At 35.8% G+C, this 22,419-nt stretch overlaps 7 protein-coding genes across 17 annotated transcripts in view; 4 read left to right on the top strand and 3 right to left on the bottom strand.

The window, feature by feature from the left end:
• Nucleotides 1-116: 116 nt before the first annotated feature.
• On the top strand, nucleotides 117-3,342 carry LOC143150303 (SAC3 domain-containing protein 1). 3 transcript variants are annotated; one of them, XM_076318483.1, is made up of 9 exons: nucleotides 117-241; nucleotides 1,359-1,555; nucleotides 1,676-1,745; nucleotides 1,861-2,055; nucleotides 2,138-2,299; nucleotides 2,376-2,630; nucleotides 2,699-2,839; nucleotides 2,937-3,126; nucleotides 3,197-3,342. In XM_076318483.1, the coding sequence occupies exons 3-9, from the start codon at nucleotides 1,687-1,689 to the stop codon at nucleotides 3,260-3,262; spliced, it is 1,068 nt and encodes a 355-aa protein (XP_076174598.1). In that variant the 5' UTR covers nucleotides 117-241; nucleotides 1,359-1,555; nucleotides 1,676-1,686; the 3' UTR covers nucleotides 3,263-3,342. The 3 variants fall into 3 exon arrangements, with proteins under 3 accessions (XP_076174598.1, XP_076174599.1, XP_076174597.1); XM_076318484.1 differs by lacking the exon at nucleotides 117-241 and having other exon boundaries at nucleotides 1,112-1,555; XM_076318482.1 differs by lacking the exons at nucleotides 117-241; nucleotides 1,359-1,555 and having other exon boundaries at nucleotides 1,562-1,745.
• Med4 (mediator complex subunit 4) lies at nucleotides 2,975-5,449 on the bottom strand. Its single transcript, XM_076318488.1, has 4 exons — nucleotides 4,383-5,449; nucleotides 3,892-4,298; nucleotides 3,698-3,817; nucleotides 2,975-3,615 (listed from the first exon to the last, which is right to left on the bottom strand). The coding sequence occupies exons 1-4, from the start codon at nucleotides 4,448-4,450 to the stop codon at nucleotides 3,446-3,448; spliced, it is 765 nt and encodes a 254-aa protein (XP_076174603.1). The 5' UTR covers nucleotides 4,451-5,449; the 3' UTR covers nucleotides 2,975-3,445.
• On the top strand, nucleotides 5,131-8,326 carry Gale (UDP-galactose 4'-epimerase). Its single transcript, XM_076318485.1, has 7 exons — nucleotides 5,131-5,507; nucleotides 5,924-6,070; nucleotides 6,277-6,395; nucleotides 6,468-6,758; nucleotides 6,825-7,005; nucleotides 7,185-7,469; nucleotides 7,536-8,326. Exons 2-7 carry the CDS (start codon nucleotides 5,941-5,943, stop codon nucleotides 7,586-7,588), a joined length of 1,059 nt encoding a protein of 352 aa, XP_076174600.1. The 5' UTR covers nucleotides 5,131-5,507; nucleotides 5,924-5,940; the 3' UTR covers nucleotides 7,589-8,326.
• A 380-nt stretch (nucleotides 8,327-8,706) lies between these two features.
• On the top strand, nucleotides 8,707-10,218 carry Blos2 (biogenesis of lysosome-related organelles complex 1 subunit 2). Of its 2 annotated transcripts, none has more exons than XM_076318490.1 (2): nucleotides 8,707-9,461; nucleotides 9,754-10,218. In XM_076318490.1, the coding sequence occupies exon 1, from the start codon at nucleotides 8,942-8,944 to the stop codon at nucleotides 9,440-9,442; it is 501 nt and encodes a 166-aa protein (XP_076174605.1). In that variant the 5' UTR covers nucleotides 8,707-8,941; the 3' UTR covers nucleotides 9,443-9,461; nucleotides 9,754-10,218. The 2 variants fall into 2 exon arrangements, with proteins under 2 accessions (XP_076174605.1, XP_076174604.1); XM_076318489.1 differs by having other exon boundaries at nucleotides 8,707-9,434; nucleotides 9,754-10,217.
• Nucleotides 9,785-12,475, bottom strand: Eloc (transcription elongation factor elongin C). 4 transcript variants are annotated; one of them, XM_076318491.1, is made up of 6 exons: nucleotides 12,245-12,474; nucleotides 11,886-11,971; nucleotides 11,556-11,617; nucleotides 11,283-11,351; nucleotides 10,913-11,106; nucleotides 9,785-10,812 (listed from the first exon to the last, which is right to left on the bottom strand). In XM_076318491.1, the coding sequence occupies exons 3-6, from the start codon at nucleotides 11,586-11,588 to the stop codon at nucleotides 10,671-10,673; spliced, it is 438 nt and encodes a 145-aa protein (XP_076174606.1). In that variant the 5' UTR covers nucleotides 11,589-11,617; nucleotides 11,886-11,971; nucleotides 12,245-12,474; the 3' UTR covers nucleotides 9,785-10,670. The 4 variants fall into 4 exon arrangements, with proteins under 4 accessions (XP_076174606.1, XP_076174607.1, XP_076174608.1 ...); XM_076318492.1 differs by lacking the exon at nucleotides 11,886-11,971 and having other exon boundaries at nucleotides 12,245-12,475; XM_076318493.1 differs by lacking the exon at nucleotides 11,283-11,351 and having other exon boundaries at nucleotides 12,245-12,469.
• On the top strand, nucleotides 11,880-15,687 carry LOC143150302 (sister chromatid cohesion protein DCC1). Its single transcript, XM_076318481.1, has 8 exons — nucleotides 11,880-12,612; nucleotides 12,724-12,900; nucleotides 12,965-13,163; nucleotides 13,231-13,423; nucleotides 13,556-13,772; nucleotides 13,848-13,957; nucleotides 14,027-14,210; nucleotides 14,284-15,687. The coding sequence occupies exons 1-8, from the start codon at nucleotides 12,593-12,595 to the stop codon at nucleotides 14,387-14,389; spliced, it is 1,206 nt and encodes a 401-aa protein (XP_076174596.1). The 5' UTR covers nucleotides 11,880-12,592; the 3' UTR covers nucleotides 14,390-15,687.
• Nucleotides 15,017-22,419, bottom strand: part of Fak (protein tyrosine kinase 2 Fak) — a 49,916-nt gene continuing 42,513 nt past the window's right edge. For 4 of the 5 annotated variants that reach the window (XM_076318477.1, XM_076318478.1, XM_076318475.1 and 1 more), the window contains 10 exons: nucleotides 22,204-22,408; nucleotides 21,972-22,051; nucleotides 19,437-21,304; nucleotides 18,187-18,330; nucleotides 17,936-18,085; nucleotides 17,752-17,851; nucleotides 17,460-17,691; nucleotides 17,083-17,374; nucleotides 16,635-16,980; nucleotides 15,017-16,542 (listed from right to left, as the gene is read on the bottom strand). In XM_076318477.1, the coding sequence (XP_076174592.1) occupies nucleotides 16,657-16,980; nucleotides 17,083-17,374; nucleotides 17,460-17,691; nucleotides 17,752-17,851; nucleotides 17,936-18,085; nucleotides 18,187-18,330; nucleotides 19,437-21,304; nucleotides 21,972-22,051; nucleotides 22,204-22,408 (3,395 nt within the window). In that variant the 3' untranslated portion in view covers nucleotides 15,017-16,542; nucleotides 16,635-16,656. The remainder of the gene's footprint in view (nucleotides 16,543-16,634; nucleotides 16,981-17,082; nucleotides 17,375-17,459; nucleotides 17,692-17,751; nucleotides 17,852-17,935; nucleotides 18,086-18,186; nucleotides 18,331-19,436; nucleotides 21,305-21,971; nucleotides 22,052-22,203; nucleotides 22,409-22,419) is intronic. The other variant, XM_076318479.1, reaches the window with a different exon arrangement.

The raw sequence follows: 22,419 nt of genomic DNA on the forward strand, positions 1-22,419 counted from the left end.
ATCGTTCGCAATGTTTGTCGGCTCGAATAATCGAAAACGGTCTAGACGAGGACCGTGAGTTGTAGCGAGCGACGCGAGGAAACGACGAAAAGAAATGAGAATGGAAACGGTGAGAGGAAAAATGTAATTCGTCGCCGATAAGATGAGAAACAAAAGAAGACAGAAAAAGACGCACAAAAGTTTACGTAAGATCAACAACCTTCGCGCAATAACGGTGACGACGAAGATGACAACGCAACAGGTATCGTACAAACTACAAGGACGCGCAAGAACATTCCCCTCGGACACTTTCGGTGACTCCTCGCTCGAGCGTTTACCATATGCATAGTACTTACGTGCTACACGTGTTATCTTCCCACTGTAGAAAAAAATGTTCCTCGTACAGTTCCGAAGAGATCGTTGTCTTAATTACCCGCGATTTAAGATATCCACAATGAGCGAAATTACCCGCGTTATAAAGAGCAAACAGAAAGAACACGACGAAGGTCATCGTTTCAAATGTGAAACCTATATTCGTAAAGGAAAGAACACATTTCCATTCTTGTCGTGCACCGATTATTGTTAATAAACAAACAAGAGAATTGAACAAGTTCGTTACTCATATTTGCACGAAGTATCTCGTAAATATTAATGCCTCGTTTTCAGAAAAGATAACTGTCGAAGTTGGAAAAAGTTTTAAATTGATGACGATACGATACATACGTAATAATACGTTTCTACGTTTGCTTACCTCTCTACGTTTCACGTACGGCACGAATGCTTCTTTAATAAATAAAGTTTTAAAACATGGAAAGTAATATTTATTTAATAGATACCGTAAGTTAACATTCGTGTAATCCTTGTGATTTATACGATGCGCGTAGTGGTTATAATTTGTATAGAAAATTCAGATGTTGCGATCACAGAGGGAGCTATAATAGCTTCTTAAGATATACGAATATATTTTTTCCCTTCTTTTTCTCCATCCTTATTATTTTATACTAAATTATAAGTCGAAGAACGAGATACGAAAGTTGTGTTGTTCAATTATTCTTCCATCAGAATATAAGATTTATGCTTCAGAGCTTACTATCTTTACCGACTTCGGTGGTTTAATCGAATGTAGTCCCTAAAATCACCACTACTAGAGGAAGAGGTCGCTCTCGATGCATTGATATTTTACGAGGTCGGTATTTCAGATCGTGTATCATCAACTATCGTAAGATGGATCGTCTATTTTAAATCTCTGCGATCTAAAGCCCAAAGTTTTATTAATAAATTTTGTGTAAATTGTCGATGAGTCAGAATTGCTTTTTAACATACATTGTTGTATTTTAACCATTCCGATAATTTGCATATTTTATTTCAATAACATATAGATGTTTTAAAATGCTATGAAACATATTACGACATTCAAAAGCTTTCCAAAAAATCGAAGAATAGACGTTCGGACATTCTGAAACCATAATGATGACATATGTACAGTAAATTAACTGCACAGCAATATCTATTATTTAGCCAAGTTCAGATTTTACTGTACATAAGAAATGTGGAACACGATGTCAACATACGTGAAGTTAGTTAATTTTTATAAACAGTAATTTGTTGTGTAGTGAACGCAACGTGCACATATATAGTTTAGTGTAGTTCCATATACATTGTGAATGTTTTTATCAGCATAACCATCGATTTCCAGAAAATTACAAAATGACCGATGTTATACAAGGAACATGTTTATCAATGTGTCCAGAGAAGGAACGTTGGATGTAAGTCACAGTAGGGTTAATAAATTATATGTTCAAATTTTGACAACTATTTTGAAAAATATAGACGTAGAATTATAATAAAATTATTTTAACTTTTATTCCCTTACGAACGAAGAAGGGAGAAAGAAGGTTTACTGCATAGATTCGAAATCGATGAGAATGCAAAGGCAACAAATAAACGACCAAAGGCCGATCCACTGAAAACTGTGAAATGTTTCAGTCGTCCAGCAGCTGGATTAAATATGACCGATCCGAATCAACTGCGTCCTGCACCCGTACTATTATCAACAATGAGATACTTGTTTACCAAGTGTGCTTAAAATTATGATTTCTTTTTAGACTACGTTAATTTAGATAAATCAGGCTCAATAGAACACAGCCCTATATTTTAGAATAGCTACACGGACCGACGTCGATTGGGTAATAGTTTATGATTTTATTTTCGACCGTTTGAGATCAGTGAGACAAGATGTTGCGATTCAAAGGATCGATGTCCTGACGAGTATACAAATTTTTGAACCGATTGTTCGATTTCTAGTTTATTCTGCGCAAAGGTACGATCATATTTTTCATGCAGGATTCAAGAATGCACGATACAACAGAATAGAATAAGTCGAGAAACAATTACAGATTATGTGATCGAAATATCTACGAATTTAATGCTAACATGAATAAGCAACATCTTTCTGAATGTATAATGCATTTGCTGGTCCTATATGATGACAATGACCGGAACAATAGGTCAGATACTGTGGAACTTGTCAGGTATATGGAGAAGCTAAGTTTGAATGATAATCGTCAACAGATGGAAGCATTGTACATTCTTTTAAATATGGGTAACGTAGAAGCTTTAAGAAGAGCATTGAGTTTGTCGCCCGATTTAAGGTATAAAAATGATATAATTAAATAATGTCTAATGTTTTTCCCAATTAATATTTTTGTCATTTTTATAGGAAATCATCACATATTCAATTATCAATGAAAATATCGTTAGCCTGGTATTTAAAAAATTATACGCGTGTTTGTTCATTGATTCAACAACTTACTCCTTTACTCATCTGTGCAGCTATGATCAACATCCAAATCATAAGGAGGTACACTGATTGTATTATATTTTATTCGCGACAAACATTAAATGTGTCAAGTAATTAAAAAATAGATTTTTTAATCTATAAATATAAAATATTTCAGAACAGCATTGGAAATCATGAGCTCAGGGTATAATAGCAAAGTATTTACATTCCCAGGACTGAAATTGCAAAAAATTTTATTATACAAAGACATAGAAAAGATTAGAAAAGATTGCGAACTGCTTGGTCTCAAATTCATTGATCAAAATATCCTTTTTCAAAAAACAAATTTCAAAGGCGAAGTGCAATTGGTAAGGAGAAACGAATATTTTATAATTTCCGATTCTACGTCCGATACAAAGATTGTATTTTGCATTTTAGACGAATTCCGAAATGTATTACACCCATCAGTCTCTACAGAATTTTCTACCACATATTCTTCTCTGATTCGTGTAACATTCTTACAAGAATGTAAAAATGGCACAAAAAGCACTGTGTACTATAATAAATTTAACATTTCAAAGCTACTAGTTATTCGTAAAAAATTTATTATCTGCATTATGTCTTCTAAAAATATTTAATAACAAATAAATAAAGCTCAGTCCATACTCCAACATTATAAATCAGTAATCATTGAGAATCACTGGAGGAACTACTCGAAGAATCTGTGGACATGACTTCCACATCCTCTGTTTCCTGTTTATGAGTATTCATAGCAACGCTCCCTTGTCCACTCACCGACATATGAATTTCACCCGAGGGATGCCATGCAAACTGATTGGCCTGTGACACTGGTGGTTCTAAAACAAAAACATTGATGTATTCTTGAACCAATGAACAAAAATTCAGTTTAGAAGTAGAGAATCAATTTCAATAACATACCACCCACAGGATGTCCAGCTCTGTGTAAGTCTGATGATATCCCAGGATGGGAACCTAACATCTGCCCGTTTAAAGGAAGATCGCTTAATCTTCCAAGGTATCCCAATCTCATTTCAATATCTACAACAAATATGCTCGGACTTATTTGATATTTTTGCCGAAATCGACAAGAAACATAAGTAGAAAAAATTCACCAGTGGGATACGGTCTCCTAGGATCCCCTTGTTGCCAAGTCAACGGTGCACAAATAGCATTCGAAGCACTTATTCTATGTGCATATTTGATCAGCTCCTCTGAGGGAACTGGCCTTTTATTGGCACGAGCAATAGATTGTAACTTTTGTTTTGCTTGATAAATGGCAGTGGCTAGAATTTGTTCAGCTTCTTTCAATTGTCGCTGTAATTGCCGAATATCTTGATCTTGTCTTTCGACTTCTACTTTTAAAGCTTCCATTTTTAAATTAATTTTTGCTTGTTCAGCTGCGCGTTTCAAAGTTGCTTTTAATTCGTCATCTTTGGCAATCAACAATTCAGTCAGCTGAGCATGTTCCTCGCTTGACAGTTTTGATGATTTTTGAGTAATGGTGTTTTCTATCATTTCTCTAAAATGATACAACATTCATAAGAATAAAATTGGACTATTTGGCACGATGATTTTAAATATTCGTAGCTTGTTTGTGCCTTACTTTGTTATCAATTCGATGTCATCAATAAGAGACAACAGAACCTCTCTGGTACTCTTACCGGAAGCCATTTTTTTCGATTCGATTGAAAATCAACAATACTATTTAAATTGAAACCGTAGTATCTCTTGTTAACATTGTATATCAATGAACGTGTTTCAAGTTATGTTATAAATTCAAATAGTAGTAGAATCAATGCAAACGTTTTTCAAAACTCTCAATGCTTCTAACATCAAACTACATTACCGTTAGAGTAACGATTACCTTATATTTGTGTATTAACATAGAGGGCCATAAGTGGTAGTAAGTTAGAGAACTGCATACCAGAGGGTTACAAATTTTACGTATTAAAGACCACCGATATTATACTTTTAATTAAATGATGAATTAATATATAGGATATATTAACTTGAACTTGATAACTCTTTATGTTTGAAATTGTAAATAAATCACTATATTTCATAGAAAATTATTTTGTCTGAAAATTTCTTACAATCTAATTTATTTTATATGTATTATTTATAATGTTACGTTTAAATTCAGAATTGCAATTAAGATAAAGATAATACAAAATAAAAACAAGTACAAAAAAAGATTTTCACTAATGGACAGAATAGGAACTAGGGTCTCTAGTTTTTGTCAACATGCATAAAATGATATGCAGAACACCCAGATAGAAATATTTGAATGCGACAAGAATCACTTGCATTTATACTATCAAAGGAAAATAAATTATTTAATTTAAATACATTAAAATATGTATTTAAAAACAAAATATCGTAATAATAGTATTGTAGTATGATTTATACTATCAGAACTCTGCACTCATGTGGCTACCATTAAGTATTTATAATGCAGTTTATTGAAATTTCATTTATAAAATATTGTGTGAAGAAATTATAACCTGTAAAAACTTAATGAAATATTCATACCTTTTATTCCTTTAGAATTCAAATATAATTTTTACCTGTGAAATTACATCTGGCACACAATGATGTGTCAAAGTTACGTAATTTTATCAGTGTTTTATCAAGCAATACAATTATTTGTACCTGTCTTTGATGATAAAATCAGTATACCTTCTATCGTTACTAAGTAAGGTTAATTGCTTACGTGTCAAACATTAAGGTAGAAATCATTTACTCTTACACTTTTTTTGTAACAGTATGTCATATTTTATTATTTATATTACTATTAAATCATGTAAATATCTATAATCTATAAACTATATATTCTATAATGAATGTCATGTGATAGTTTATGTAAATAAATAAAATTATAGTTAAATTTGTTGTACAGAACCTATATTTTTCAGAATCTAACTGTAGATTTAATACACTAGCATTTACTATTTAATACTATTTCATCTATAAAATGTGAAACAATTTTAAGCAGCCAATTTTAATATCTCTAAAAGCTATTCTCTTTCATTTTAAACTACATTAACATGCCTCTGGCACGACATATTCTCTAACATATTAATATTCTTCTTTTAAGTTAAAAGCTCAATAATTATTCAATATTATATTAATAACAACCATTAGAATAGCATAAAAAAGCAATGGCAAGTGAATCTTGGAATGTACTGGTGACGGGCGGTGCTGGTTACATTGGTTCACATACTGTATTGGAACTATTAGAAGCAGACTTTAAGGTGGTGGTAATAGACAACTGTAGTAATGCTTATAAAGGTGAGAAGTAACAATTCTAGTTGTAACAGAATAATAGGCTTCACATCCTATGATGCTAAAGAATTATTTTAATATTTATTAAGCTTATTTTTGCATAAATTGTGTAATATTTGCAGCTCTAACTATTTAATTGATAAGTATAGCACACATTTCTATTCCAAAACCAAAGTTTGTTATAAGAACATAGTTTTTTTTATTACTTGTAGGAGACAATGATAACAAACCAGAATGTCTGTTGAGAGTTGAAAAATTAATAAACAAAAAAATTACATTTGTTTGTTGTGATGTAACAGTTATCGATGAATTGAGAGATGTATTTAAAAAGGTACAATACAAAATTTCACTAAGTACTATTTCAAATATCTAGCCAAAATATCAATTACTGCTTGTATTTTAGTATACTTTTAATTGTGTCATACATTTTGCTGCTTTGAAAGCTGTGGGTGAATCTTGTGAAAAACCATTAGAATACTACAAAACAAACGTCGGTGGAACACTAAATTTGTTAAAAGTCATGACAGAGTATAAGGTAAAGCACTTAATTTATTCAAGTAGTGCTACAGTGTATGGAACTCCTGAAAAACTTCCATTAGTGGAAGATATGAATACTGGAAATTGCACAAATCCTTATGGAAAGACAAAATACATGGTTGAAGAAATTTTAAAAGATTTATGTGCTTCAGATAAGGTACTATTGTTTCCTTTGTTATTGGTTCACAGTATGATTAGATGTCTATGACCAAGAAATTTTTAGTCATGGTCCATTATATCTCTGAGATATTTTAATCCAGTTGGAGCTCATCCTTCTGGACAAATAGGAGAAGATCCTAATGGAATTCCAAATAATTTAATGCCATACATTGCTCAAGTATCTGTTGGAAAAAGAGAAATGTTATATGTTTATGGTAATGATTATGATACTCCTGATGGAACAGGTAAGTGACTTGATAGAATTACTTTTTCAAAACAAGAAATATAAAGGTATAGGTTTATCTTTCAGGATAGCAAATGCTAGCATTAACATTCTGCTTGCTGCTGTTTGCACCAAGTTTTGTGATTTAGTATTATTTTTAATAATTCAGTATTATTTGTAATGATGGCATTTAATTTATAGGTATACGCGATTACATTCATATTATTGATTTGGCAGTGGGCCATGTAAAAGCAATGATTTATCAGAAAACTCGTAATCCAACTGGGTTTAAAGCAATCAATTTAGGTACTGGAAAGGGTTATTCGGTACTTGAAGTTATACATGCATTTGAAAAGGCATCAGGACGAAAAATTCCATATAAAATAGTTGAACGTAGACCAGGAGATATAGCTACCAGTTATGCAGATGCTAATATAGCTAACAAGGAATTAGGTTGGCAAGCTACTAAAAATATAGATGATATGTGTAAGTTGATATACAAACTGATATTTATAGCATAATATTTTTTACTCAGTCTGCAACTTATTATAGGTATAGACACATGGAAGTGGCAACAGAATAATCCAAATGGTTATAAATCTTAGTAATAATTCCTGAAACGTTTGTTAAAATTCTTAAATATTCAAACAAATATTATTCTTGTTTTTTATTATTCAAATGTAAGCCATGGTGGTGTCTAGTTACCAAAGCTTAAACCAAAGCACAGGGTAGATATATATTTATCTAATCTTAAGTACATTCAGTAATTTCTACATTTAAAATCGATTTTAAAGGATATAATATTTATAAATTATTATAAATATATTTAATTACTCTGTTCCTTAAATAATTAGCCTTTAGATATAAATCAAAAAAGATCAAATTTTTATAGGAAATGTATTACATTATTGTGCCATATAATTTATGTACCTGCAACAACTGTACATAATGAATTATAATAAGTACTATAAGTACAAAGTGAAAGTTATATTCTGTTTATATTGTTATAATGTACAATAAATAATAATTGTATAGATTAAAGTTCAATGGAAAGAATATCATTTCTTTATAAGAGGAAATAGGTTGTACAATCTATGACCTAATAGGTACCACTATTTAATTAATGGCTACACATATGAATTTGTATTCACCCGATGACTCTTTTGCTTAACTGCTACACTTCTAAGTAATCATCTAATAGAGCGTATATGAAACACTGGATCATATTATTTAAGCATTACATCAGGTTGCAATGCAATAAACAGAATATTATTTATTAAATATGTATCATTTCATTTTAATACAATTGTATAAACGTTGTTTAAATAAAATATGCAAAATACTGATTATATGTATTGAAATTTAATTTTAAAATGCTGTGATACATAAGTATAAAGTTAAAATATTAAAGTTCTTACTTCATAGAATTTATCTGTGTCTAGATTACATGTTTTAGAATTAATTTCTAAAGTACAATGATATATATTCAATAAACAGTTGTTAATCCTTTGATTAATAATCTATTTGTGTTCTACTGTTACTATACTATTAAATTATTATTATTAGTTTTCTACGTTACTACTTTTACCGACTTCGATAACTCCGGTGGACATACTTCCCAGAGCAACCGTTCTTAAATAATGAGGTCGCTACAAAATTGTTGATATTTTGAGGTCGGTATTTCAGATCGCGTGACACCAACTCTCATAAGATGAAACGTCTATTCTACATTTCTTCTATGGAAGAAGAAAAGTTAGCAAGTATTTATGTAAAATTGGCGAAAAAGTCACATATTTCCAAAGCTCATTTTATTTCATAGGTGTGGTCACTAGTTAACTATAGTATTTATTGGTTGGTGGTGACATTCCAAGGAATAGTTAATGACGCAAAATAAACTAATTCATTGTAAGTGTTTGTAAAACAAGCAGAAGTCGTACTGCGACTTGTTTGACGTCGACATGACATCGGTTAAAGATTTGTCAAAAGATGACGTACAAATCGACCCTCCTCCGTGTACCGAAAGTTCAATAACAGAACGTAATTCAAGATGCGGATCACCGAAACGTGGAACTACACTTTCAACTAGTACGAGTAGCTTCGAGGCATTGGATCCTCATGATCCAAATCTTAGTCGTTTAGCCAATACGATGTTTCAAAAAACCGGCGAATATTTGCAAGAAGAACTCACCTCTACTCACGCCGATTATCGTTTGTTAGAAAAATTAAACAAGGAGACAATTGCAAAGTACACCGAATTGAAAACAATATCTTCTAGCGTAGCTCAATCTTTGGATTCTTTAAACGAAAAATATAAAAAGTTACGACCTATTTTTCAAAATATTAACGAGATTGTTGACAGTGTAACCAAATTAGAACAAGCTGCGTATGAATTAGCATCGTATTCCATACGATTGGAAGCGAAGTTCAAAGACATTGAAAAAGATACGAAAGGCAAGTGAATCTGTGCTACGTAATGCGGTATGTACGAAATATATAGTCAAATATCCAACGTTGCTATAAAAATATTTGTATTAAGTACTAATAAAAGAATTGAAATTGAAAACATTTTATTGTGATAAATAAATTCGTTTAATCGTGTATATCTATGTATATATATATATATATATAAATATATATATTTGACTTTACAATTACCGATATGTAAAGTAAAAATGTATAATTGATTTGTTGAATATTATAACGTTCGTTGTTGAATTATGATGAAAATAGATAAACTTTATTTGTAATTATGTGTGTCTTCTTTGTTTAGGCAAACAAAGGTGAAAAATAACAGCAACCAATTCGCATTCTTATAATTAATTATATTAGAGTACAGTTGCACGCACACACACATCACACATTTCACATAAAGATTCTGTAAAAGATTAATGTGTTGCGCGTTGCCTTACAATATATCACATAATATATTTCAATTTCGTAATTAGACTATTTTCTAAGTGTATTGTTTTACTTATGACTCTACATGCTGCCACTTTTTTCTTGGGAAATATAAGATATTATATAATTCGCTAAAGAATAATGTACAGGAAATAATTTATGGCATGAATAAAAGCCAAAAATAAATATTCTTAAATGTAATGGAAAAACATAACTACAGAATTGTAACAATACACAATGTTATCAAAAATGAGAACTGCCACTATTGTATAATTTACTGATTTGATGCCATATTAATTGTACATACTATGAGCCATGTTTTATAATTACAAAATAATTCATTACATTTTTAGACCAGGCATTAATATACAGGTATGTATACTATATCAATGTACTATTTTTGATACAGATTTTTTCAGAATATGATAGTTTATTATGTCACTGAAATATGTGATGAATGTAATCAAGTATAATCTGCTACCTACATGTAAGCAGCAAGTTTTTAGTTGTTTATTAATTAAAGTTCATATTTGATAAGTATTATGAAATTTTTTAATTTATGTCTGTAGTTCTTGCCATTCGATAAGCTTTAATAATTTCTTCTTACAATCACAATTATACTGCACCGAGTGTTTTAACATTATAAATATAAATAAAAGAACACAAAGCGCGCGTGTTCTTTAAAAACCGTGACGTTGCGTTAGTGAATCTTGAAGTAAAAATTATAACAAAAATTTTGAGAACATCCAAAACTAAATTGCTCTTAATTACCGGTATTGTTCATTGCTCTTAACAGTCTAAGAAATTTCCAGCCATCAATAATTCTAACGCAATTTCAGGTGCAATAGGAAATTCTGGTATTTCTGTGCTGCTATTCGTATAACGTACTTTGTAAGTAAAATACATGCAAACCTTTTGTAATACATGAGAGCTGTAAAAGGAAAAATATAGATGGTTCGATATATATCTAAATATCTATAGATTTTTAAACATATTGAAATTTCCTTCTAGAAAGATAAAAGAGAACTTACGGAATTTCACGGAAATTAACTTCGTTAGCTTCATTTTCAGCAAACTGGCCAGGACCACTCAACATAGCCTTTATAGTTCCACTAGTTAAAGCATGTTCACGCTTAACAATAAATTCATGTCCATCACTGCTCACCAGTTTTACATACATTGCATTTGGTCCTTCGCATCCTCCATAAATCGGTCCACTTTCTTGCTAAAATTTTAATTTGTTACACATATTACGCTATAGTAGATACAGTTTTAAATATAACATCTGTAATTCCAACTATCATACAATGAAAACTATTGTTAGTAACGAAAGACAGGGTAAATAATTAAAAAAAAAAGAAATCATTAAGCAGCAAAACTTTAATTTGCAGAAATAGGTACCGCATGCAGGTCAATAGATGAATTGCCTTCTTCTTCTTCTGCGTTATTGACAGTTTCTTCCTCATTGAGCTTGATCCAAAGAAAAATTAGCATTAATCGACAACTCGTTTACCATAATTTTCCTGTTTTCCAATTAGAGGAATCAATGAAATTTCAGTCATGATAGCAGCCCAAGTGTAACTGTGTGTAGTTTTCTTTTAAATACGTTTTACATATCCCAATTGTCATGCGAAAGTTAGGCATGCATAATATTTTAGGGGGAAAAAAACATACCTTTTCAGCTTGCATATTTACATCGTTTGACATGTTTCTGTTTTATAGGATGTATAGTATTTCTAGAATGAATAATAAATTATTATTTATAAATAAATTGTTGCGTTGTTTAAAAATATAAAATATATACTTAAAGAAATCATTTTATCCAGTCAGTGTTTACGAAATGTTCTTCTGAATTAAAAATTTACCACACATTGTATCAAAAAGGAAAGAAGTATGTCTGACGTTCTATGAACAATATGACATTTCATATGCACCAACCTAATGCATTATCATTGAACTATAAAAGATTTAATTATTTTTGTTTAAACAGAACCGCTATGATACCATTGAGTCCTATCCGCACACATTTTCTTGATCGTAATGCAAGGTCAGTTTTTCACTCCATCGTTCGTGCAGATGAAAAGGTTACTCTGAACGTTAAGACATAACGCGTCATAATGGATTTAACATTAACACATGAATATTACGAATCAATGTCGATATGTGCCCGTGATCGAATGTATTGCAATTATTTGAATAGAGAAATAGGCATGAGAAAGACATCATCCATGAAAAGGAAAACAAAGGAACATCCGTTACGTTTAACATAAATTTTGCGCTAGTAGTTGCAATTACTTTGATGATAAAATTTTAACGACGCATTTTTCATCGCATACCGTTCGAAAACAAAGGACCATACGTACCTTGATGGAAAATGAGTTTCTATAAAATTCAGACTTTTCGTTCGTAGTAAAGTTTCTTAATAAGAGCAATGGCAATTAATATGGCTACTGGCAATGTCGTGTGCAGTTCTCGATGAGTCGAAACTACTTCTCCATCTTCAGTTTGATTTGACGCTACGATTGGACAAGATAAAAACTGGCGCGTAAAAACTTGTTAAACATCTTATTCCGATGAAACGTACTTATTTCATAAAACTGTCGTTATTGTCGACATTTTGCTTATTTCATGATCGTGATTCAAGTGGTACGATTTATAGTTCGTTAGATTGCTTTAACCCGTTTTTCTATATGCTTTGAAAGTTCAACAAAATGGAAACTGAAAACACTGGGTAAATATTAAAAATACTGTGATATGTTGTTTCTATTTCTAAATTTCTATAAAATTTCATTTGTATAAAAATACAAAAAATACTTGATACGCTTATTTTTAACTTTTACAGATATTCACGGACGATAGATGAAATACGCAAAACTTTGGACTTGGCTGTTATTAAAGAATCTGATTTGCAGAATGTGACACAAATTTTAAATTCTGCATCAGAAAAAAATATGGAGATGCATACAAAGTTATTAGAACTTGACGAACATTTATTAAAAACTATTAAAGAAGGAGATAGGTACCTGTTTATTTAGATGTATCAATAACCTTCCGGTAACTTGTTGCTATCTGCAGCGTTTCAGTTTAACATTTCAGGGTAATAAGCAAGATTACGTAGTATTGTGTTCAAAGAGTCGAACATATGACATTAAGGAGGCAGGAACATCCAACTCGTGTATGTTAGTACCGAATTTAAACTTATTCAAGCAAACAAATGTATGTTCAAACGATAGAGTGATAAGAACTCACAATATCTTAGGAATTTTCCATACATACTATGAGGTATGCAAATTATGCAGTATCAAAGTATTTGTTAATTTGTAATTTACAAATTTACAAAATAATTAAGGTAAAAGATTGCCAGCCCAAGTTTGCAAAATTACTTAGTGTTCTCGAACCAACTTCATTCAAGGGAGTAGAATATGAATCATCGTTAGATCAAGAACTTTTGTACGATTGGCATAGATTGCAAAACGAAATACAAGCCAGTGAAAATGAACTGCATCAAGCACTAAACGAATATTTAATAGTTAATATCGATGGTATTACTTTTTGTTTTCAAAGGATTTATTAAATAATGTTTACTTAGTATTAAATAATTTTGCTAGTTAATTATATTCATTAATTGTTACCAACTACGTTACAACTATATTATATTTTATTTTGTTTGGAAGGGTATTATCGTCTGGTATCATTTGAGTCCGAAGTGCAAAGTTTAACATTAATGTTGGATCTCTTTGATGCAAATTGTTGGGAATTAAACGAGGTAGATAAAGAAGTTACATACGAAGCCTTGAAAGAATTTATTCCCAAGCCAGTGTTTGATATTTTATTCGCAAAGTATACAGAAGTGAGCAATAAATCAAAAGAAGATGCAACACCTTTACACAGGTATCTAAATTTCTTTTCAGAATATAAAATATACATTTCCATTTCATATTGTTACGACAAAGTATGATATTATAGATACAACGAAGAGAAATGCTGTAAAATTTTGGCAAAAATTCTTCTTACTGTTTCGTCGGTAACCGAGTATAAACAATTTATGGAATCATGGCGAATCGGTACTCCAGAAAGTAAGATATGATTTATTTAAAAAAAATTTAGAGGTGAAGCGCATTCTCGTTACATTTTTCTAAATGTAGAAATGGAACCAAAAGAAGCATATTTGAGTGGCATAGCTCTTGTTACGTGGAATCGTTCAACATTGAAAAAAGAAATAAGGTCCTTTTCAGAAACAGATTTGTCAAAAAATATTATTGAGAGATTTAACGAACTTTTTAAAGTGAAAAATAAATGGACAGTAGAAGAAATAACACCCTATATTAAGTACGTAAAAAAACTTGTTTACAGAATTCAGACTTTTTCTTTCTTTGTCATTTAAATATTCTTTCTGTTTCAGGAATTTGACAACGTCTAAAACAAATGTTAACGCTCTTCTAACTAAATATACTAGATGTTCGGTGATTAATGGCATTAAATATTATAGCTCGAAGCACGGTAAATAGTTAATTGAAATTATTCATTATACTGAAATCATTCGCGCTGTTTATTTCGCTTGTGATCATGATACATAGTTACATTTACACAATTTTATAAATATCTTCGAAATATTATTACGCACTGTATTTACTTTTATCATCCATCGTCTAATCGGAAACAGTAACACGTTCGATCACGGTAGACTGCCGTTATTTTGACTTTTATTCCTTCTTAATGAACTGCGATTGTAGTTTGAAGGAACAACTACCTGCACTAACAGTTACAAATGGCTCATACGTTTATCATTTCGTCATAAATTACGAAATCTTGTATTATATAACGCGATTGCAGAACAATTTTAGTTGTAAAACTAAATATATTGGTTTTTAAGTTAATTTATAAATACAAGTAATCGAACAAATTTACCAAAACATCAATGATCCAGTAACAGTACGATTAATCAAATTTTTCGCGAAGATATGTAGGCTTGCAAAATTTTGTATCGCATAAAAATATGCATTGAATAAGTTTGATGTAAAAGTTTTTTTCACTTTAATTATGCCGTCACATAATTATGATATTCGTTACGACAGAGATGTAACGATTATACGTAATGTAAAGGAATCGAATGAAAATTATACTTTACACGAATATGATGTTATAATATTGGAGGCAGTATAAATGTCTTAAAACATCGTACAATTGAAAATTAAAAAGTTCTTAAATATTTTACGTAGTTTTGGTAATTGAAACTTAATTCTTAAATCTTTCTCATTGTGTAAGATTAAACTATTTTCTTTCGTAAAAAAAGTCAAAATTGTATACTTGCAGTGCAACGTTCGCGATGAATAAAATTCATCAAAAATAACACTCAACTCAATCGTCAACGTCATTATTAAGTGATGTAAATTTTGAATATTTATTTATATACACTTAACGTAATTTAAGAGAAAAGTATCTTATGCTCTCGATACAATAGCAGCGTCAAACGTGGTAATCGTAAGTTACAAATTCCTGGGACGACAATTCGTTAATATATACCTGTACATTTCCAATCCCTCGATAGAAAAATCCATCAGAGTACACAAGCACACACGCCTTGGCACATTGCCATTTAGAATCTCTAGTGTCGTGAAATAATGAACGATATAAAAGTGCAATCGATTAAAATGGAAAGTAATTCTGAAAATGATCTAAAATCTCAATTTAATATGAAACTGAACCCTCCCAGGAACGCAAACAATAACAAATTCTATAAAAATGGAATACTTTACATCTATGGAATATTTAATAGATCCGTAAATGCATAGGCGCATTGCGTTGACAAGGTGTCAATACTATTCTTATGCAAAGATGAAATTTTCTATAAATATTTTGTAGGAACTGACTTGCCGTTGAAGAATGATTCGCTTTTTATAAAACATTCTGTATAAATTTCACAAATCGGTATGAATAGCTAAATAATTACCTAATAGAAATAACATTCAGTCCCATTTTTTTTTTACATTGTAATCACTCCCCGTAGCAGGAAATAGACTATTAAATTATGGATTCGTAAAAACAACACTGTAAGATCGTATCCTACTTGAAATTAAATTTTCGCGAAATATTACCGTTTGAACTATTTTGTTAAATATATATATTTATAAATATAATATATATATATATATATAGAATTATTCAACTACCTACAGGGTGATGCAAAAAGACAAACTCTGGGACGATGGTTCGTATACGTCACAATGTAAATGCAGTTTCTTGTAGAATTAACGTTCAACAATGTTAAGAGAAATTTGAGAAACGTGGAACTTGTCGGGTAGATGTATCTGTGTGAAGAAGAATTAGGCGAGATTATATTATAATACGTTCGAGGATTGTGCTTTTTGCTTCACCCTATACACGCGGTTGTTATACAATAACAAATTAACAATAAATCTAAAGCTTTGGAGTGATTTTCTTTATAGCTGTGACTTACTTTTAATGATAATTCCTCTACTGCTACATCTAACGAATACTGTCCTATCTATAAGTACGTTTAGACCAAGTCTGTATAGGGTTAAAAAGAGCTATAAAGCACAAATACTAAATCTCCTGCCGTTGAGTTATGCGCGAGATGTAGACGGGTAACTTGTACGATGTCGTCTATGTACATACAAACTAATATCTCTTCGAAGTATTCCTGAAATCGATAAACGCAAAATACAATGAAATTAACCAACACGGGTTGCGGGTAATTTATATATCAAACACAATTCTACAAATACAATTTACCTTAATACAAGGCACCTCGTTGTTAGCTATCACTTGTCGCAGTTTCGTTTGCCGTCTTATTGTTAGGTGCAAACACTGACTGTTGACTAATACCTGTCGCGACTGTTTGACTCGGATGAATTACAGGTCCTGCTGTTTGGACTAAATTACAAGTAACCGGTACCATCGGTGGCAGATTGACAGAGTTATTCATCGGGCTGATATTACACGATAACGATGGTCTTTTTCTTTCTAAACTATTTGTCGCCATTTGTCTCCGTGTTGTCGAATTACGTTCAAGACTGTTAGTGACGATATGATGCCTTCTTTCTAGACTGGACCCGGTACTAACGTCGGTTTGACTACTCTGAGTAGGACAAAGAATCGCAAGGTTTACAGTGTTGTCGTAAAAGATGATTTTTCGTTCGCGATAAGAAAATTCTCTCTGTTCCAAGATTAGCCTTTTTACCTGCAAGGAGCGATCGACCGACTGGCCCATTCTGTGTAGAAGATCACCGCTTTGGCTCTGTCTAAACGTTGTGCCTTGACGTTCGGTCGACTGACTTCTCCTCAGAAACTGTTCTCCGGATTGACTGGAACGAATACAACCTTCCGGCGTAGATTCTAGAGGGCCGCTAATTTCATTTTGCTTTTGACAAATCTGGCTATCTACGTACGGATAGCGAATGCGTATCGAGTCGATCACATCCAACAAGTTCTTCGCGTCCATTGCCAAGATGTGGGCTGCTGATAACATTCCTCTGAAATCACCACACGTTCCCTTAATAACCTCCATTCGTCAAACCGGGGAACATATATTACGTTTCTTTGTCGTTTCGCATTTACTTTCGATATTCCGCATCCAACGTAGTGGCGCTGTACTTTTGAGCCTGTTTCATAGCGGTTACCAGTTCCGCCATGTCTTTGCTGAGAACCTTGTGCGCCATTTCTACTTCCCGATGAGCCGATATGGGTAATATGTCCATCAGAGCGTCCACGGACGATAGCAGTGCTCTCAATTCGATGCCCACTTTACGCACTAATTCCAAGTATTGTTCGGCCTTGCTCTGCTGAACACCTACGGTCACGATTTAGTTGAAACGTGTTGCGAAACAAACGACAGGGAATAACGTTTTACCTTGAGAGAGAGACATCACCGCACGTACAACGCTGGTAGTGCAGTCGTACACTTTGTCGTTGGTTCTATCCAGATCCGCTGTTGGCGTGGGTTCCATTTTCTACGAAACGAAAGTAGTGTTTTTTTTTTCCAGTATTCTAGCTCGTAACAGATAACACGAACCGTTTCGTGGAAAACGCAATACCTTTACGACGATCACTTTATCCGTGCCCTTATCGGAACCCAACGAGCCGGTATTGGCACTGTGCTGTTCGTGATTCGGCGATTGGGTGACCGAACGAGGCACCGGTGGACTGACGCTTTCATCTCCGCTGGTCGCGATCGATAAACGTTTCTAAACGGACGGAAACCACGATGGTATAGCGTGAACCTTTGATCGACGAAAGAATGAAAGAAAAAAAAAGAAAGGAAGATATTTGATATTTGTCGGCGCACCTCTTCTCTCGCCAACCAGCGACTGTCCTCTTCCGACTGACGTTGCTGTTGCAACAGTCGCTGTTCCAGCAGCTTTTGTTCATCGTCGAGACCGCTGCTGAAGTTCTCCGTGACGCTGTCGAAGAGCTGCGACTGTACGGCTCTCTGAAATAAGAAGAATCACGATCTTATTTCCACCGTTTATGGGTCCACGACAGCTGGCACGGTGATTAATCGTCACGACTTCGCTCGATAAACAACATAATATGTACACAGTAAAATTAAAGAGATGCATAATTCTCGATGCAAAGATACATATTTCAGAATGAGAGTAGTGCAATCACACTCGTCGCATGCAGCTCAAATTGTTACATATACATATGTATTATAACGTTATATTATTGCTATGTTCATTCTTCATGCAAAAGGATTAGCCTACCGAAACTGCAAAGAAAAAATAGAAACGAAATAATTCAACCGCGACGAAACATCGTATCCAGTTTCGCGCAACGAAAGTAAAATAGGCCCATTGCGTGTACGCGCGCGCGCGCGTATGTGTGTAGACGTGTGTGTGCGTGTGTACTTTGTGAAACTGAAAACGAGCGTGCGAGCGCGTATCGCGGATTAGAGTCGTTCGAGTTCATTCGCTTCCGGTGAGAATTTCAAACGATAAAACGGGATCCCGATCAGCTTCACCGCGTTCTACGTATTATATATATATAATATATATGTATATATTATATAACATACATGTATATATTATATAACATATATGTATATATTATATACGTATAGATATATGTATACATATATACAGTAATCCTCGGCTCGAAGGCGAAAGAATGGGTTTCGTCTCGAATCCGAGGTCGGTGGAGAATTTGTTCTTGGAACCGATCGAACTCGAACGCGCCGCTCGAAGAGGAGAGCGAAAGGGGTACACGATACCGAGAGCGAGAGTGATCGAGCGACAACGAGTGAGCGAGCGAGAGAGCGAGCGAATCTCGCCTTGAAACCGAGGATCGCTCGGCGAGCGGGTACACGCGTGTTATACGATCCGTCACGCGTAGACACGGAGCGTGCACGAGTTTTCTTTCGTTTTTCTTTTTCTTTTTCTTTCTTTTTTTCGGGGTGCGAGAGTCTCGGTGGTTACAAAGAAAAAAAAAATGAAACAAAATAAGAAAAAAAAAAAAAAAGTAATTCAACACAATGCTGTTTTGCAGATAGGAGGGTGGATGCGATTGTTCATTCCTAGGAGGGCGTAGTTGCCGAACCTGGTCTTGATGGGCCTCCTCTGTCATCGAGCTGCTCGAGGACATCGTGCTGTCGCTGACAGCGGAGGATATCAGAGATCCGGAGAGCGTACCGTCTGTGGAGCTAGTCAGCTGCTCGTCTTGCTTTTGCGCGACGAACGTGGTGATTTTCGCGACACCGGTAGCCAACTGGGGCGCGCAGCACGTTGGCTTAGCCACGTGGCCCGGCTGACAACAGCCGAGATACTGCGTCGCGTTCGTCGCGCTCGTTACCGGATTCGTGACGACGTTGCACTGCGTGGCGGTGCTCGTTTGTTGGCCGACGACCACGAAGCTCGCGGGTCCCGGATGAACGTGATGATGATGGTGATGTTGTTGCTGTTGCTGCTGCTGCTGCTGCTGTTGTTGGCCGCTCGCGGCGAATTGCGGCTGAACCGAATGACTCTGCGCCAGCACGCCGAACGACAACTGCTGAGTCACGTTCGCCGCTTGGGAGCTCGCTACGTGACTGGCTATTCCAGCTTGTTGGATTTGCTGGGCGTACGCGGGCCCTTGGTGAATCTTCTGGGCCTGTACGACCGTGACCGGGGTCGCGTGGCCCGTGTAAATCGGATTCGCGGCGCTGGTGGCCTGTTGAGTGGCGTGTTGGGCCGCGTAAGAGGACGAAGAAACCGATTGATGAACCGTAGGAGGAGGATTCCCCTGTCGTTGGATGTTCTGCGCGTGCTGAGACTGCGACAAGTACACTGGCTGCGCGCCCGAGTGACCGATGTTCGAATAAATCTGCTGTTGTTGTTGCTGCTGCTGCTGCTGCTGTTGTTGATAACTCTGAGCGTGCAACATGATCGGTTGAGGCTGCAGATTCGATACGGAGGTCGCCGTTATATTGTTCCTTGGACTCTGGCCGACCGACGCGTTCGCGGACATCGCCTCGGTGGCGTTCTGGCTCTGTACGTTCTGCGCGCGGAACTTGAGCACCGGCCCGTAGAGACAATCCGCGTTCGACGTGGGAATGGATGCGTTGCTGGTACCGACCAGGCTCGGGCGCGGATACGCGGCGACGTTCTGAACACAAACGGGACTCGGGCCGACCGGCTGACCTACGCCGAACACTTGACTCGCGCTCGAGAATTGAGGGAAACTCGGCGACGATTGGGGCGGACCGACCGAACCTACGATACTGTTCAGGCTACCCGGGCCAAAGTTGCCCGGGTTCTCGCCGAAGTTACCGCCCACGCTTGGACTCTGGCTGAGATTTCCGACGATCGCGGAACTCTGAGTGAAATTGGCGACCGGGCCGTAGATCTCGCCGCAACCTGCCGCGACGGTCGTCACGGGAACGGCTACGGACGCCGTGTACTTCTGCACCGGCGAGTAGAGATCGCCTGTAACGCTACCGACCACTTTCGAGCTGACCGCGTACAAATTTTGCATCTCTTTAACCTTTTGCTGCTTTCTGTTCGCAGCGGGTGATTGGGCTTGCGTCGTCTCCGAAACGCCTAGACTGGACACGAGGGGAGGGACGTCCGAGGATTCGAGGGAATCCAGGTTGGTGTCGGATAGGGTGGAGTCCCCGGAATGTGTTTCGTGGGATGCGGATGGTTCCGAGACGGCTGGATCGAAGAAGGGCAGGTCGGAGACCAGGGCGGTGGTCAAGACTTGGTCTTCGTCTTGGAACTGCACCGCCAAGGTGTTGAAGGGCGAGGCGGGTGTCGTGTAGACGGAGGGACATACCCCCCTGGTTTGATTGTCCTTGAGGAGCTGCGCGAGAACCTCGGGGCTCTGTGCGACGATATAGGTGGAGACCGGCGCCGCGGCGGTTAGCTGAGACTGATCCGTCGGGTTTTGCGGCTGCCTCGAAGGTTTCGGTGGCGGTACGTCGTCTGCACCTAAATCACGAAAGATTATCCGCTCCGTGGTCCGTGGAAGGTTCCGTAGGTGCATCGGGGTGTCTCGAGGTACGCGACGCTGGCCAAGCTTTTCGAGCCAGGTTTTCGAGGAATCTTGGCCCGTGCGCGCAGAAGAGCGTTTCGAACAGAGATCCGGTAGGAGAGATCGAAGAATCGTTTACCGGTTTACGATCCGAGGCTTCGTTTCTCGAGATCAGCGGTTAACGTTTTATTTTTTTTATTCGAGCGTGTGCGCATCGTGGACGTTCCTCGTGTGTGCGCGCGCGCGATCAGCTGACCGTGATATAAATAGCGCAGGGAGTCGTGTCGGTAAAGTTTAACTGCTTTTATCTCGTACACGAAGCCTCGGATTGCAAAATGCTAATGAACCGTTCCCGGCTTCGCTCCGCGCGAGGAATATGCGCGTTTCGGCTCGTCCCATCTATTCGAAACACCCTGTAAGAGCCGAGATGCACGGCACGCTCACCTTCGATGCCTTGTAAATTATACGTCGCGCGAATAATTGTTGCATATAAATGTTGCACGTTATATCGAGCGAGGCATCGCAACGCGTAATTTACAAGCGATCGAAGGTGAGCAAATTAGGTGCCCGGCTCTATATACTTTGGGACACCCTGTGCAGTTTATCGTTCTTTTCCCTACGTACCCCAGGACATGGCTTGAACTCTCCTGTTCTCCCGTTTCATCGTTTCTTGCTGCTGATGTTTCTCTTCCAGTAGAATCTCGCTGAAAACGATCGTACGTGTACTCGTTGCTCGTTTAAAAATTTACCGTTGTCTCGAGAGAAAAACAAAACGTTGTATCGTCAAAGGAAAACTCCGAGAAAAGGAAAAAAAAAAAAAAAAAAAGGGCGATTGCAACTCGTCGGAGGCACTTACTGCAAAGTTTCCCTAATTTCTTTGAACGTGGGTCGTTTGCTAGGCTCGTAGCTCCAGCACTGCGACATCAAGGAATACAATCGTGGCGGGCAGTGATTCGGTAGCGCCAGTCTCTCCCCGTTTTCGAGTTTGCGTATCACTTCGTTGTTTTTCACACCTTGGAACGGCTTCACGCCCAGCATTAAAATCTCCCACATGCACACGCCTGAACGAACG

This window comes from Ptiloglossa arizonensis, chromosome 8 (assembly GCF_051014685.1).
Source record: "Ptiloglossa arizonensis isolate GNS036 chromosome 8, iyPtiAriz1_principal, whole genome shotgun sequence".
NCBI lineage: Eukaryota > Metazoa > Arthropoda > Insecta > Hymenoptera > Colletidae > Ptiloglossa > Ptiloglossa arizonensis.